The following is a 14,869-nucleotide window of genomic DNA, read 5'->3' as shown; positions in this document are numbered from 1 at the left end:
TTTACCAGTTCAGTTCATTGGAACCTGCTCAGTTACGTATACAGCAGATTTCAACCTTGAGACAGAATGTACAACCAATAAATAATGTATTGCTTGCTTATGTATGGTGCAATAGAGACATCATAGAGGTAATTTAAAGAGACACTTGCACTGGTGTTGCTATCCTTATTTTATTGTTTATTTTGCAAATGTAAGAGATGTATAGTTAATGCTACTTACTGTAATTCACATTTTTTTCTATCATTATATATTGTATTGTACTGCTGAAGCAAAATCAACAAATGTCATGACATATATGTGGTGAACTACATATACCTGTCTGGACACGCCCCTCTGCTGACTGCTCCTGTGGCTCCTCCCACAGATCCCTGTATAGAGGTGGTTGGAGGCACTGCTCCCCCCTCAGTCTCCAGGATGTTGTGTGGTCATTTCTTGCAGCTAATAAAAGCCTGTCGTTTGCCTCCCATCGCCGAGAGTTATTGATGGTGCATCAATATGCCAGTGAGAGATTAAACCTGATTCTGAATAGGTGGGTGTGGAGGATTTTGGCCAACTGGGTCAGGTAAATACCTTTGCGAGACTATAGAATTGTGTGTCTGTATTGCTTAATGCTCAGATCAGCGGAGAATCGTGGCGCTGCCCTTTAGCCTACGACTGCACACTACAAGGCTACCTCTGGTGCTGCCGTTTACCCTACTGCTATAAACACAAGACTGGGTGCTCCTGCCCCATAGCTTATTGCTGTTAACCATGAAGTTACGTGAGCTGTCTTCTTCCCTATAGCTTGCTTAGAACAATACCAAACTTGGAAATGTTGATTGAACCGTACCAGTTAGAATCAACTACAACGAGGATGCGTGCACTGATTGTAAGCGGAGTCATTGTTCTCCATCTCACGTAAATAAAGAGCCTACTAACAAATACCTGAGTCTGAGCCTTGTGTGGAAAAGGCAATTCCCTAACAATGGGTGACCACCAGGAAAAGCAAGGCAGGTAGGCAGACAGTACTGAATGCCCCTTAACAACAGTCAGGTCAAGTTTATTGTCATTTAACGATATACATGTACACCACCAAATGAGACAACATTTCCCTGGACCAGGGTGTACGTATAACACACAACAACTTTGGGAAGTAAGAGTTAAAGCTACAAACGACTTATTCATAAATAAACAAAGTAAGGTGCATAAATTAAATATTGCGGGTTACAGAATAAATCAACCGGTGAACTTCAAATGCGATGTGGTGGGGAGTTCAGAGACCCAATGCCCTGAGGGAAGAAGCTGTTTCTCACCATTGACCATTTTTGTCTTTACGCATCCATCCTCCCTGATGGTAGAAAGCACAATGCATGGGGCATTGAACTCATAAACACTACCTCACTACTTTTCTCTCTTTTTACACAATTTATTTAACTTTCAAAATTACTTACTGTAACATATAACAATTACAGCACAGAAACAGGCCATCTCAGCCCTTCTAGTCCATGCCGAACGCTTAATCTCACCTAGTCCCACTGGCCCGCACTCAGCCCATAACCCTCCATTCCTTTCCTGTCCATATACCTATCCAATTTTACTTTAAATGACAATACCGAACCTGCCTCTACCACTTCTACTGGAAGCTCGTTCCACACAGCTACCACTCTCTGAGTAAAGAAGTTCCCCCTCGTGTTACCCCTAAACTTTTGCCCCTTAACTCTCAACTCATGTCTTCTTGTTTGAATCTCCCCTACTCTCAATGGAAAAAGCCTATCCACGTCAACTCTATCTATCCCCCTCATAATTTTAAATACCTCTATCAGGTCCCCCCTCAACCTTCTACACTCCAAAGAATAAAGACCTAACTTGTTCAACCTTTCTTTGTAACTTAGGTGCTGAAACCTAGGTAACATTCTAGTAAATCTCCTCTTTACTCTCTCATCTTTGTTGACATCTTTCCTATAATTGTAATTTTATAATTTAATATAACTGTAATTTACAGTTATTTTATTATTATGCATTGCATTGTACTGCTGCCACAAAACGAAAAAATTTCATGACCTATATTGGAGATAGTAAACCTGATTCTGAAGCCATGACAGAGGCTACAAAAGGTAGTGCATCTGGCCCAGTACATCATGAGTAAATCCCTCTCACCCCCAACTATTGAGCACATCGACATGAAACATTACAGTAGAGAAGCAGCATCCATCATCAAAGATCCTCACCACCCAGGCCAGGCTCTTTTCTTGCTGCTGCCATCAAGTAGAAGGTACAAGAACTGTGCCTCAGGTTCAAGAACAGTTACTGCCCCTCAACCATCAGGCTCTTGAACAAAAGGGGATAACTACACTCATTCTATTTCTGGTGTTCCCACAACCAGTGGTCTCACTTAAAGGACTCTTTATCTTGTTATTTCATGCCCTTGTTATTTGTTGCTATTTATTTACTGTATATTTGCGATTGCAGTTTTTTGGTCATTGATCCTGTTTACAGTTACTGTTCTCTAGAATGCCTGCGGGAAAAGAATGTCAGGGTTGTATGTGGTGACGTGTATATACTTAAACAACACACACAAAATGCTGGTGGAACACAGCATTTTGTGTGTGTTGTTTGAATTTCTAGCATCTGCAGATTTCCTCGTGTTTGCTCTGTATATACTTAAGTTTTACTCTGAACTTTGATTTGGAGTTTGAGGGGATCTGGCATGTCATCAAAGCCTCCTGTAAATTTCTACAGATATATACCATGGGAGAGCATTCTAACCGTCTGATATGGAGGGGCCACTGCAAAGGATTGAAAAAAGCTCCAGAAAGTTGCAAATTCAGGAGTAGCTTCTCGCCATCCACATTGAACCTCCCATGAACACAACTTCACTTTTTTTTTGTTCTCTTTTTGAGAGCAAATTTTGGAACTTAAAATTAATTTATATATTTCTTATAAGCAATTTATAGTTTTAAAACTATAACTTTCCCTGGAAACTTTCCAAGGCGCAAATGCATGATCTACCGAGACTAACAGAGGCCTACACAGAGTTTTTAAAAGTTATGTATTACAATGTACTGCTGCTGGAAACATCAAATTTCACAACATACGTCAGTGAAAATAAATCTGATTTTGATTTAGGTCTGCCCTTGTCTTGTGACTTACTATGCTGTTATCTAAAGCTAATTTTCACGGTACTTACACCCTGTACGTATACCTATTACATTATAAATTTGAACGTAAACTTTGCCATGGCCTAAATCTGCTCCCATGTTTTATAGCGTTTGCATTTTCAAAAAAATATGCAAAACCAGACCCTGATTTTGTATTGATGGGAAACAAATATTAAAGTGACTGATCTGCTGCAATTTTCCCCCCTCTATTTTCCGTTTCAGTTGCAGATTTGTGACATCAGCAGAGTTTTTAGTTCGTAATTCCACCCTGGATCATCTCTGCTGCCTTTATTACCCAGCCCAGGGTCTCACGATCAGCTGTGGCAAAACTGGACCGAATGCGCCTGCGTGCTGGCGTCCGCCCCTCCCCCCCCATCTTCGCATCCCGGCTGTCACTCCACGCGCATGCGTACTAGTTTCCTCGCGCTGCCTGGCCTAGACTGCGCATGCTCACTGGTGTCCCCGGTCGAGGAAGACGTGAGTAATCTGGGGCTGGAGGGCAGAAGAGGAGAGAGGAGCAAAAGGAGGGCGACGGAGAAAGGGGAAAAGGAAGGAAGAGGGGCGAGGTTGAAATTTGTTAAACTTAGCAGCAGTAGGGAGGAGAGTTTTGGGATGTGTGTACCACCGTACATGTACTTGTGTGTGTAGTCATCAATGATTTGAGAGTGCATTTTAACATAGAAACATAGAAAATAGGTGCAGGAGTAGGCCATTGCTTGGACTGTGTGTGGGTCTGTCAGTATGTAGGTGTATCTCAGACAGGATGAAGAGGTCAATACTCCCCAATGCCATTAGGCTTTACAATTCAACCGCCAGGACTTAAGAACTTTTTAAAAGCTATTATTAATGCTTTTTGAGATAGTGATTTAGAGGCATATCATATTTTTTACTGAGTTAAGTATTGTATGTAATTAGTTTTGCTACAACAAGTGTATGGGACATTGGAAAAAAAGTTGAATTTCCCCATGGGGATGAATAAAGTATCTATCTATCTATCTTATCTGCATTGGTGATTCAGCGTTCATGGTGAGCTCGATGATGCTTGGATTCTTGTATCTTTCAGAATCAGAGTCAGGTTTATTATCACCAGCATGTGTCGTGAAATTTGTTAACTTAGCAGCAGCAGTTCAATGCAATAGATAATATAAAAGAAAAAAATAAAATAATAATAATAATAAATAAAGAAGTAAATCAGTTACAGTAGGTAGGTAGATAGGCCTCCGTTAGTCTCGATAGACCATGGATTTGCGCCTTGGAAAGTTTCCAGGGCGCAAGCCTGGGCAGGGTTTTTTTTATGGGAGACCGGCAGTTGCCCAAGCTGCAAGTCTCCCCTCTCCACGCCACCGATGTTATCCAAGGGAAGGGCATTAGGACCCATACATACCAGACATTGATGCAGTCTGTCAGAATGCTCTCCACCGTACCTCTATAGAAGTTGTTGACTGTATTTGTTGACATACCAAATCTCTTCAAACTCCTAATGAAGTATAGTCGCTGTTTTGCCTTCTTTATAACTGTATCGATAGGTTAGGACCTCAGAGATCTTGACACCGAGGAACTTGAAACTGCTCACTCTCTACACTTCTGAACACTCAATGAGGATTGGTATGTGTTCCTTCATCTTACTCTTCCTGAAGTCCACAATCAGCTCTTTCATCTTACTGACGTTGAGTGTGCATGTTGTCAGTACATCAGTGGTAGTTTGTGGATCAGTGTCAAGTTGTTCACCTCCAAGTGTTTGCACTAGTGTCAGCGTCTGTGAGTGTCTCGGGGTCTAACAGTCTGTGTGGCTCCTTGTCAGTGAATGTCACACACAAAATGCTGGATGAACTCAGCAGGTCAGGAAGCATCAAAGGAAAGGAAGAAACAGTCGACATTTCAGGGTAAGACCCTTCATCAGGCCTCAATCACAATCATGTTTAATATCAGTGGCATTGTAGTGAAATTCATATTGCAGCAGCAGTACACTCTAATGCATTATATATAAATTACAGTAAGAAGTAGACACACTAACTATGTAAAAATTCTTAGGCACCCTGGCTGTATATATGTGCCTAAGATTTTTACAAGGTACTGCATATTTAAAAAAAAAAGTAAATTAAGTAATTGGTGCAAAAAGAGAGGACTCAGTCAAATTTAGATGCTGCCTGACCTGCTGAGTTCCTTCAGAATTTTCTGTGTGTTACTCTGGATTTTCAGCATCTGCAGAATCTCTTGTGTTTGTCACTGAATGTATCCAATTCTTTGTTATTATGTATTTACCTGTCAGGATGTATGTCTTTAAGCTGGTAAAGCAGAGTTAAAATATATTGGAAAACTAAAAGCTGGCAATACCTATAGCAACTCTACTTAGTGGAAAGACAGGTCAGTATTTTGGGTTAAAACCCAAGACTACAGTTTTCAGGTTTTGAAGGATGTTTGTGTTAGTAAGATAAGTGGTTGCTGCCTTTTGCTTTATTGAATTTAAGTACAAGTATAGATTCACACAGCTGCAATTATAAACACCTATTTGGATTGTTTGTAGATCATAATATAGAGGTCTGCTGCCTACTAAGGAAAAAAGTCATTTGAATAGAATGAGCAATGCTGATTTGATTCCTAGTAAGTCGTGTTGACATATGAGAGATTAAACACATTGAGCTCACACTTCCTTGAGTTTAGAAGAATGAGAGGGGATTACGTTGACATGTAGAAAGTCTTGACAGAGTAGTTGGTGCTTTCTGTGTCCGTATTGTCTAAAACCAGGGAACATAATCACAGAGGAAAGGTCATTCAGGATTAAGTTGAGGAAAAATGTCTTTTCCCATATGGTGCAAACACGAGGAAAACTGCAGATGCTGGAAATTCAAACAACACACACAAAATGCTGGTGGAACACAGCAGGCCAGGCAGGACAAAGGGTCTCGGCCCAAAACGTCGACAGTGCTTCTCCTTATAGATGCTGCCTGGCCTGCTGTGTTCCACCAGCATTTTGGGTGTGTTGTGTCCCATATGGTAGTGAGTACAAAATAAAAGTTTTGGGACTCAGAACATTGGTGTGTTCGAGAGGGAGATGTTGAGTGATTATGGAGTTAGTACAGGAAACTGGCATTGACATAAAGGAACTGTCAGGATCATAGTGAATGATTGACTTCTATACCTATTGGTACTGGGTTATTATTATTAAACTAATCAATAAGCTCCAAAGACCTTGGCTTCACTAGCTCCTTGTGCAATTGGATCCTCGATTTCCTCACTTGCAGACCCCAGGCAGTTCAGATTGGAAACAACACCTGCTCCACAGTCTCCCATCAGCACAGATGCACCACAAGGCTGTGTGCTTAGCCAGCTGCTCTACTCACTTTACACTTATGACTGCGCAGTTAAGCACAGCTCCAATGACACATTCAAGTTTGCTGACAGCACCACTGTCGTAGGCCGAATCAAAGGTGGTGACAATTCAGCATATAGGAGGGAGGTTGAAAATCTGGCTAAGTGGTGCCGTAACAACATCCTCTTACTCAATGTCAGCAAGACCAAGGAGCTAATTATTGACTTCAGGAGAAGGGAACTGGAGGTCCATGAGGATCAAGGTGAAGAGGGTCAGCAACTTTAAATTCTTCTGTGTTATTGTTTTAGAGGACCGATTCTGGGCCCAGCACATAAGTGCAACTACGAAGAAAGCACGGCATGCAATGTAATAAAGAGAATTACAGAGGGATGAGAGAGGAGCTTGCCCAGGTGGATTAGGGAATGATACTGATAAGGATGACGGCAGAGCAGAGGTGGCTGAAGTTTCTGGGAGTAGTTCACAAGGCACAGGATAGATATGTCCCACAGAGAAAGAAGTTCTCAAATGGCAAGGATACGTGACCGTGGCTAACAAAGGAAGTTAAGGACTGCATAAAAGCCAAAGAAAGGGCATATGAGGTAGCAAACGTAAGTGGGAAGTTGGATGATTCGGAAGCATTTAAAATCCAACAAAAAGCAACTAAAAAAGCTATAAGAAGGGAAAAGATGAAATATCAGAATCAGGTTTATTATCACTGGCATGTGTCATGAAATTTGTTAATTTAGCAGCAGCAGTTCAATGCAATACATAATATAGAGGAAGAAGGAAATATAGTAATAAATAAATCAATTACAGTATGCATATAATAAATAGATTAAAAATCATGCAAAAACAGAAATAATATATATTAAAAAAGTGAGGTAGTATTCATGGGATCAATGTCCATTTAGGAATCAGATGGCAGAAGGGAAAAAGATGTCCGTGAATTGCTGAGTGTGTGCCTTTAGGCTTCTGTACCTCCTGCCTGATGGTAACAGTGGGAAAAGGGCATGCCCTGGGTGCTGGAGGTCCTTAATAATGGATGCTGCCTTTCTGAGACACCACTCTTTGAAGGTGTGCTGGGGACTTTGTAGGCTAGTGCCCAAGATGGAGCCAACTAAATTTACAACTTTCTGCAGCTGCTTTAATTCCTGTGCAGTAGCCTCCCCCCCCCCCCATACCAAACATTGATGCAGCCTGTCAGAATGCTCTCCACAGTATATCTATAGAAGTTTATGATTGCCTCAAAAAGGAGAGTATTATTGATGGCAGACAAGCCAATAATATAAAGTAGGATACCAAAAGTTATTTTCAGTTATATAAAGAGTAAAAGGGAGGTGAGAGTTGATATTGAACTACTGAGAAATGATGCTGGTAAGGTAGTAATGTGGGACAAAGAAATGGCAGATGAACTGAATGAGTACTTTGCATCTTTCTTCCCTGTGGAAGACACTAGCAGTGTGCCAGAGGTCCACGAGTGTCAGGGAGCAGTAGTGAGTGCCTTTGCAAATGAAAAGTTCGAGGCAAACTCAAAGGTCTTAAGGTGGATGAACTACATCCCAGAGTCCCGAGAGAGGTTGCTGAAGGGATAACAGATGCATTGGTTATGATCTTTCAAGAATCACTTGATTCTGGCATTGTCCCAGAGGACTGGAAGATCACAAATGTCATTCCACTCTAAGAAGGGGAGAAGGCAAAAGAAAGGAAATTATATGTCAGTTAGCCTGATTTCATTGGTTGGGAAAGTGTTGAAGTCTATTATTAAGAATGAGGTTTCGAGGTACTTGGAGACTAATGATAAAATAAGTCAAAGGCAGCAGAGTTTCTGTAAAGGTAAATCTTGCCTGGCAAATCTGTTAGGGTTCCTCGAGGAAGTAGCAAGTAGAGTGGACAAAGGAGAGGCAGTGGATGTCATTTATCTGGATTTTCAGAAGGTGTTTGATATGGTGCCATACATGAGGCTACTTAAGATAAAATCCCATGGTGTTACTGGAAAGAATCTGGCATGGATAGTGGAATGGCTGACAGGCAGTGAGTGAGAATAAAAGGGGTCTTTTCTGGTTGACTGCCAGTGACTAGTGGTGTTCTTCAGAGGTCATTATTGGGACCATTACTTTTCACATTGTTAGTGATTTGAGTAATGGAATTGATGGTTTTGTGGCAGAGTTTGCGGATGATACGAAGATAGGTTGAAGGGAGGCAGTGCTGAAGAAACAATGTGATTGTAGCAGGACTTGGACAAATTGGAAGAATGGGCAAAAAAGTGGCAGATGGACTACAATGTTGGGAAATGTATGATGATGCATTTTGCTAAAAGGAATAATAGTGCTGACTATTATTTAAATGGGGAGAAGATTCAAACATCATAGTTGCAGAGGGACCTAGGAGTCCTTGTGCAAAACTCCCAGAAGGTGAATTTACAGGTTAGGTCTGTGGTAAATAAAGCAAATGTAATGTTGGCATTTATTTCAAGGGGAGTAGAATATAAAAACAAGGTGATAATGCTGAGCATTTATAAGATATTAGTCAAGCCGCACTTGGAATATTGTCAACACACACAAAATTGTTGTATTGAGAGCATCCTGAGCAGCTGCATCACTGTCTGGTTTGGAAATTGCACCATCTTGGATCGCAAGACCCTACAGCGGGCAGTGAGGTCAGCTCAGAAGATCATTGGGGTCTCTCTTCCTGCCGTAACAGACATTTACACTACACACTGCATCCGCAAAGCAAACAGCATCGTGAAGGACCTCACACACCCCTTGTGCAAACTCTTCTCCCTCCTGCCATCTGGGAAAAGGCACTGAAACATTCGGGCTCTCACGACCAGACTATGTAACAGTTTCTTCCCCCAAGCCATCAGACTCCTCAATACCCAGAGCCTGGACTGACACCAACTTACTGCCCTCTACCGTGCCTATTGTCTTGTTTATTATTTATTGTAATGCCTGCACTGTTTTGTGCACTTTATGCAGTCCAGGTCCGTAGTCTAGTTTTTTTTTTGGTGTTGTTTTTACATAGTTCAGTGTAGTTTTTTGTATTGTTTCATGTAGCACCATGGTCCTGAAAAACATCTCGTTTTTACTGTGTACTGTACCAGCAGTTATGGTTGAAATGACAATAAAAAGTGACTTGACTTGAAAATGTTGGAGGAACTCAGCATCTATGAAAAAAAAATGCAATTGACTGTATTTTTTTCCGTAAATGCTGCCTGGCCTGCTGAGCTCCTCCAGTATTTTGTGTGTGTTGCTTGGATTTCCAGCATCTGCAGATTTTCTCTTGTTTGGAATATTGTTAACAGTTTTGGGCCCCATAACTCAGAAAGGATGTGTCGTCATTGGAGAGAGTCCAGAGGAGGTTCATGAGGATCATTCTGTGAAGGAAGGGGTTAACATATGAGCATTTGGCAGCTTTGGGCCTGTACTCATTGGAATTTAGAAGAATGTGAAGGGATCTCATTGAAACCTACTGAATATTGAAAGGACTAGAAAGGGTGGATGTGGGGAGGATTGTTTCCTATGGTGTGGGCTATCCAGAACTAGAGGGCACAGCCTCAGAATTGGAGGCGACCCTTTAGAACAGAGATAAGGAAGAATTTTTTTAACCAGAGAATAGTAAATCTGTGGAATGCTCTGCCAGATCGGCCAGGGCACCAAAGGATATGACAAGAAGGCAGGTGTATGAGTTTAGGTGGGATCCACGGTCAGCCATAATGGAATGGTGGAGCAGACTTGATGGGCTGAATGGCCTAATTCTGCTCTTATGTTTTGTGGTCTTATGGTCTTATATGGTGATAAGTTTGTACTTTGGTAATACATTTACTTTGACTTGAATGACTTAATTCTTCATTTATTGGTGGTGGTTTGTTGTTTCACATGTCCTGAGGTACAGTGGAAAAACTTGTCTTGGTTACACAGTGCATTGCAGGAGAACAGGGCAAAACCATAACAATGCAAAATCAAGTGTATTAGCTGTAGACAAAGTGTGGTGTAGGTAAACAATAAGGTGCAAGAACATAATGAAGTAGATTGTATACTTCTAAGTGACTTGTGTTCTAATGTTGTTAAAGTTAATGCAACAGACAGCTGTATGTATAGTACTAACAATGACCCTTTATTGCTTTTCAGATCCTGGTTAACAACCTGTAAGACTCTAGTTCACAAGCATGGTATTGAATGCAGTGATTTCTAAACTGGCTGGGAAACGTGTGGTCCTTGCCAGTGCTTCACCACGCAGAAGAGAAATTTTGAACAATGTTGTAAGTTGTGGTTTACTGTTACTCAACGTTCACTAGTATACATTTTATATTCCAAAGTGGGAAAGGGGAAGATTAACCCTAGGATGTTATCAAGTTGTTCGCTGAAGCATACAACAGAATACACTCGATATTCACAAGGTTTTCTCCCAGCAGTACATGTGATTAAATAAACTTGAATCTTGAGATGTGTGGATGTGCTCAAAGGTTCCTGGGAAAAGGTGCACCATTCTCACTGGTTCTTGGGCATCCCCGACTCATGGCTACTGTTACGTATTCAGGCAACAATAAATATATATGAGTTAGGCAAGGGTTTTTATGACAAATAACACGTTTATTAAACACTGAAAACAAACCCCCCAAAAGTAAACAAACACTAACGTAACCGGAAAACAGCTGCTGTGCGGCAACTTCACAGTTCTTAAAGCGATGCAGCTCTAACAGTTCTTAAAGCGGTATTGAAAAAAAAACAGTTCTTTAAAGCGGTATGCCGAAAGCTCAAAATGCTCACAGTCCATTTAAAAGGAGAGACTTTTTAAGGCGATTTAAATTCTCTTCCACGTCGTTGTCCTTCGATCCCCGGCGTCAAACTCTTCCCACGTAGAATTTTATGAAACATAACGGTTTAAAGGCACTGACCTTTCCTTCCACACTCTGTCCTCAATCTCCTGCTATCCCAGCAGAGATTAACACGAGAACAGTCAACGAAATCCTTCCGAATGAGGATCGCACAAGGTCGAACTTTCCACCGTCGAAAATCGATTCTCCTCGATCTTTAACTTCCGAACTCCAAACTTCACTCTCCACTAGCAAAGAAACTGCTGGCAATGACCTTTTAAACTTTAGGCATTATATAAAACTTCATCTTTCAACTAAACTGCGTCATCACATTAAATCACGCAGTGGCATGAAGTCAACTTGGCAAATCCAGCCACGAACTGCCCCACCTGACAGGGTGGGGTCTTCCTTTTATACCCTGTAAAAAAAAACTGTCACATGACCTCTACTGGCAGGAAAATTACATCGCTCCACCATCACAAGACATTACCTCAAGTCCAGTATAACTTCAACCCCAGTCACGTGACAAGGGTACCACTGTCACGTGTCACGGGTACGTAACACTACGTAGAATGTAGAGGGAACATTTAGATGATGATGGGAACTTTGCGGTGATGCATACCAAGACCATGGATGAACACACATCCTCAGACTACCATCTGTCCACCACACTGCCATCTGTGGAAGAGCCTACAGCTGCCATATTGGCCTCATTATCAACTTCTGAACCTACGCAACTGGGTCATCCTTAATCCCAAGCGATTTTTGGATTTTACTTAGGGATACGGCACAGTAACACGCCCTTCTGGCCCAATGAGCTCTCGTCGTCCAGTTATACCCATGTAACCAATTAACCTACTAACACACTCGTCATTGGAATGTGGGAGGAGACCACAGCAGCTGGAGAAAGCCCATGCACTCAAGTAGAGAAGATACAAACTTTAAAGACACCAACAGAATTGAACCCGGATTGCTGACACTGTAATAGCATTAGGTTAACCACTTTACCATTGTGGTGCCTTTCTGTGGCCAGATTGCTGAAATAAAATGCAATATTGCTGTCAAGAAAGAGAGCTGTCATGCAATTAATATCATGCTGTTGATTGTACAGAGAGTTTAGATTAAATTGTTTTTTTTTCCCCCAGAACATTTGATTATGTGATTAGCATGGTGTTCTCTGTGTTCAGCTGATTATTAGAAATCTGAAGTGATTTTCCTGATGCAGTATTTATATTGAAAAGTTAGTTCCTTTATTTGAGAAGTTAGTCTTTGGAACGTATTTATATTTGGCTTTTCAAACAATCTTTCACAGTGAGTGTAATCAAGGAAAGCTAATGGCATGTTGGCCTTCATAACAAGGGGAGTTGAGTATAGGAGCAAAGAGGTCCTTCTGCAGTTGTACAGGGCCCTGGTGACTCCACACCTGGAGTATTGTGTTCAGTTTTGACAGACAGACATACTTTATTGATCCCGAGGGAAACTGGGTTTCGTTATAGCCGCGCCAACCAAGAATAGTGTAGAAATATAGCAATATAAAACCATAAATAATTAAATAATAATAAGTTAATCATGTCAAGTGGAAATAAGTCCAGGACCAGCCTATTGGCTCAGGGTGTCTGACACTCCAAGGGAGGAGTTGTAAAGTTTGATGGCCACAGGCAGGAATGACTTCCTATGACACTCAGTGTTACATCTCGGTGGAATGAGTCTCTGGCTGAATGTACTCCTGTGCCTTACCAGTACATTATGGAGTGGATGGGAGTCATTGTCCAAGATGGCATGCAACTTGGACAGCATCCTCTTTTCAGACACCACCGTCAGAGAGTCCAGTTCCACCTCCACAACATCACTGGCCTTATGAATGAGTTTGTTGATTCTGTTGGTGTCTGCCACCCTCAGCCTGCTGCCCCAGCACACAACAGCAAACATGATAGAATTGGCTACCACAGCCTAGTAGAACATTCTCAGCATCGTCCGGCGGATGTTAAAGGACCTCAGTCTCCTCAGGAAATAGAGACGGCTCTGACCCTTTGTGTAGATAGCCTCAGTGTTCTTTGACCAGTCCAGTTTATTGTTAGTTCATATCCTCAGGTATTTGTAAATCTCCACCATGTCCACACTGACCCCTTGGATGGAAACAGGAGTCACCGGTACCTTAGCCCTCCTCAGGTCCACCACCAGCTCCTTAGTCTTTTTCACATTAAGCTGCAGATGATTCTGCTCACACCATGTGACAAAGTTTCCCACCATAGCCCTGTACTCAGCCTCATCTCCCTTGCTGATGCATCCAACTATGGCAGAGTCATCAGAAAACTTCTGAAGATGGCAAGACTCTGTGCAGTAGTTGAAGTCTGAGGTGTAGATGGTGAAGAGAAAGGGAGACAGGACAGGGATTGGTCTCCAAATTTGAGGAAGGACATTCTTGCTATTGAGGGAGTGCAGCGTAGGTTCACGAGGTTAATTCCCGGGATGGCGAGACTGTCATATGTTGAAAGATTGGAGTGACTGGGCTTGTATACACTGGAATTTAGAAGGATGAGGGGGGATCTGATTGAAACATGTAAGATTATTATCGTATTGGTCACGCTAGAGGCAGGAAACATGTTCCCGATGTTGGGGGAGTCCAGAACCCGAGGCCACAGTTTAAGAATAAGGAGTAGGCCATTTAGAACGGAGCTGAGGAAAACTTTTTCACCCAGAGAGTTGTGGATCTCAGAAGGCAGTGGAGGCCAAATCTCTGGATGCTTTCAAGAAAGAGTTAGATAGAGCACTTAAAGGAAGCAGAGTCAAGGGATACGGGGAGAAGGCAGGAACGGGGTACTGATTGTGGAAGATCAGCCATAATCACATTGAATGGCGGTGCTGGCTTGAAGGGCCAAATGGCCTACTCCTGAATCTATTGTCTATTAAAGCACCCAACTAAAGATAAAAGATTAGCTTTTTTATCACCTGTACTGTATATCGAAATGTGTCTCACTGCGTCAGTGTTCAATGCAGTCTGAGGATTGTGCTGGGGTAGCTCTCAAGTGTTTTCACACTCCCGGTGCAAAACATACTTTGCCCACAATTCACTAACCTAAACCGAATGTCTTTGGCATGTAAGAGGAAACCGGAGCAGCTGGAGGTAACCCACACGGTTACAGGGAAAACATACAAACTCCTTGCAGATGCATCACAAATTGAACCTCGATCAGTGATCGTTGGTGTTATAAAATTCAAAGTTCAATGTGAAGTTATTATCAAAGTCCATATATGTCACCATATATAACTCTGAGATTATTTTTCTTCTGAGTATTCACAGTAAATACAAGAAACACAATCGAGTCAATGAAAGACAGCCCCAATAGTACAGACAACAACCAATATGCAAAAGACAACAAACTGTGCAAATACAAAACAAGGAAGTAAGAAAACCCAATATAATAATAACACTCTTCTCAGGCTGGATGGTGTCAGAGGTGATGGCAGAGTTTAACTCTTTGACTCTTCAGGGATGATGGCAGAGTTTGTCATCAAAACGTCGGCTATTAATGGATACCTGTACCCGGCTGGAAGTCCGAGAAGAGTTTACTTGTCATTTATGCCGGAGGAGTATGAGATTCTTTTTCA

At 41.8% G+C, this 14,869-nt stretch overlaps 1 protein-coding gene across 5 annotated transcripts in view; it reads left to right on the top strand.

Annotated features, from left to right (window-relative positions):
- The first annotated feature begins 409 nt into the window (after positions 1-409).
- asmtl (acetylserotonin O-methyltransferase-like) overlaps positions 410-14,869 on the top strand; it is a 78,667-nt gene continuing 64,207 nt past the window's right edge. The window contains exons 1-3 of one of the 5 annotated variants that reach the window (XM_073044191.1): positions 416-562; positions 4,664-4,742; positions 10,575-10,705. In XM_073044191.1, the coding sequence (XP_072900292.1) occupies positions 10,613-10,705 (93 nt within the window). In that variant the 5' untranslated portion in view covers positions 416-562; positions 4,664-4,742; positions 10,575-10,612. Of the gene's footprint in view, positions 563-3,463; positions 3,615-4,663; positions 4,743-10,570; positions 10,706-14,869 lie in introns of those variants that run through there. The other 4 variants (XM_073044189.1, XM_073044188.1, XM_073044190.1 and 1 more) reach the window with 4 other exon arrangements.

Source organism: Hemitrygon akajei, chromosome 4, assembly GCF_048418815.1.
Source record: "Hemitrygon akajei chromosome 4, sHemAka1.3, whole genome shotgun sequence".
NCBI classification, from domain to species: domain Eukaryota; kingdom Metazoa; phylum Chordata; class Chondrichthyes; order Myliobatiformes; family Dasyatidae; genus Hemitrygon; species Hemitrygon akajei.
This window is presented reverse-complemented; position numbering and strand designations above follow the sequence as displayed.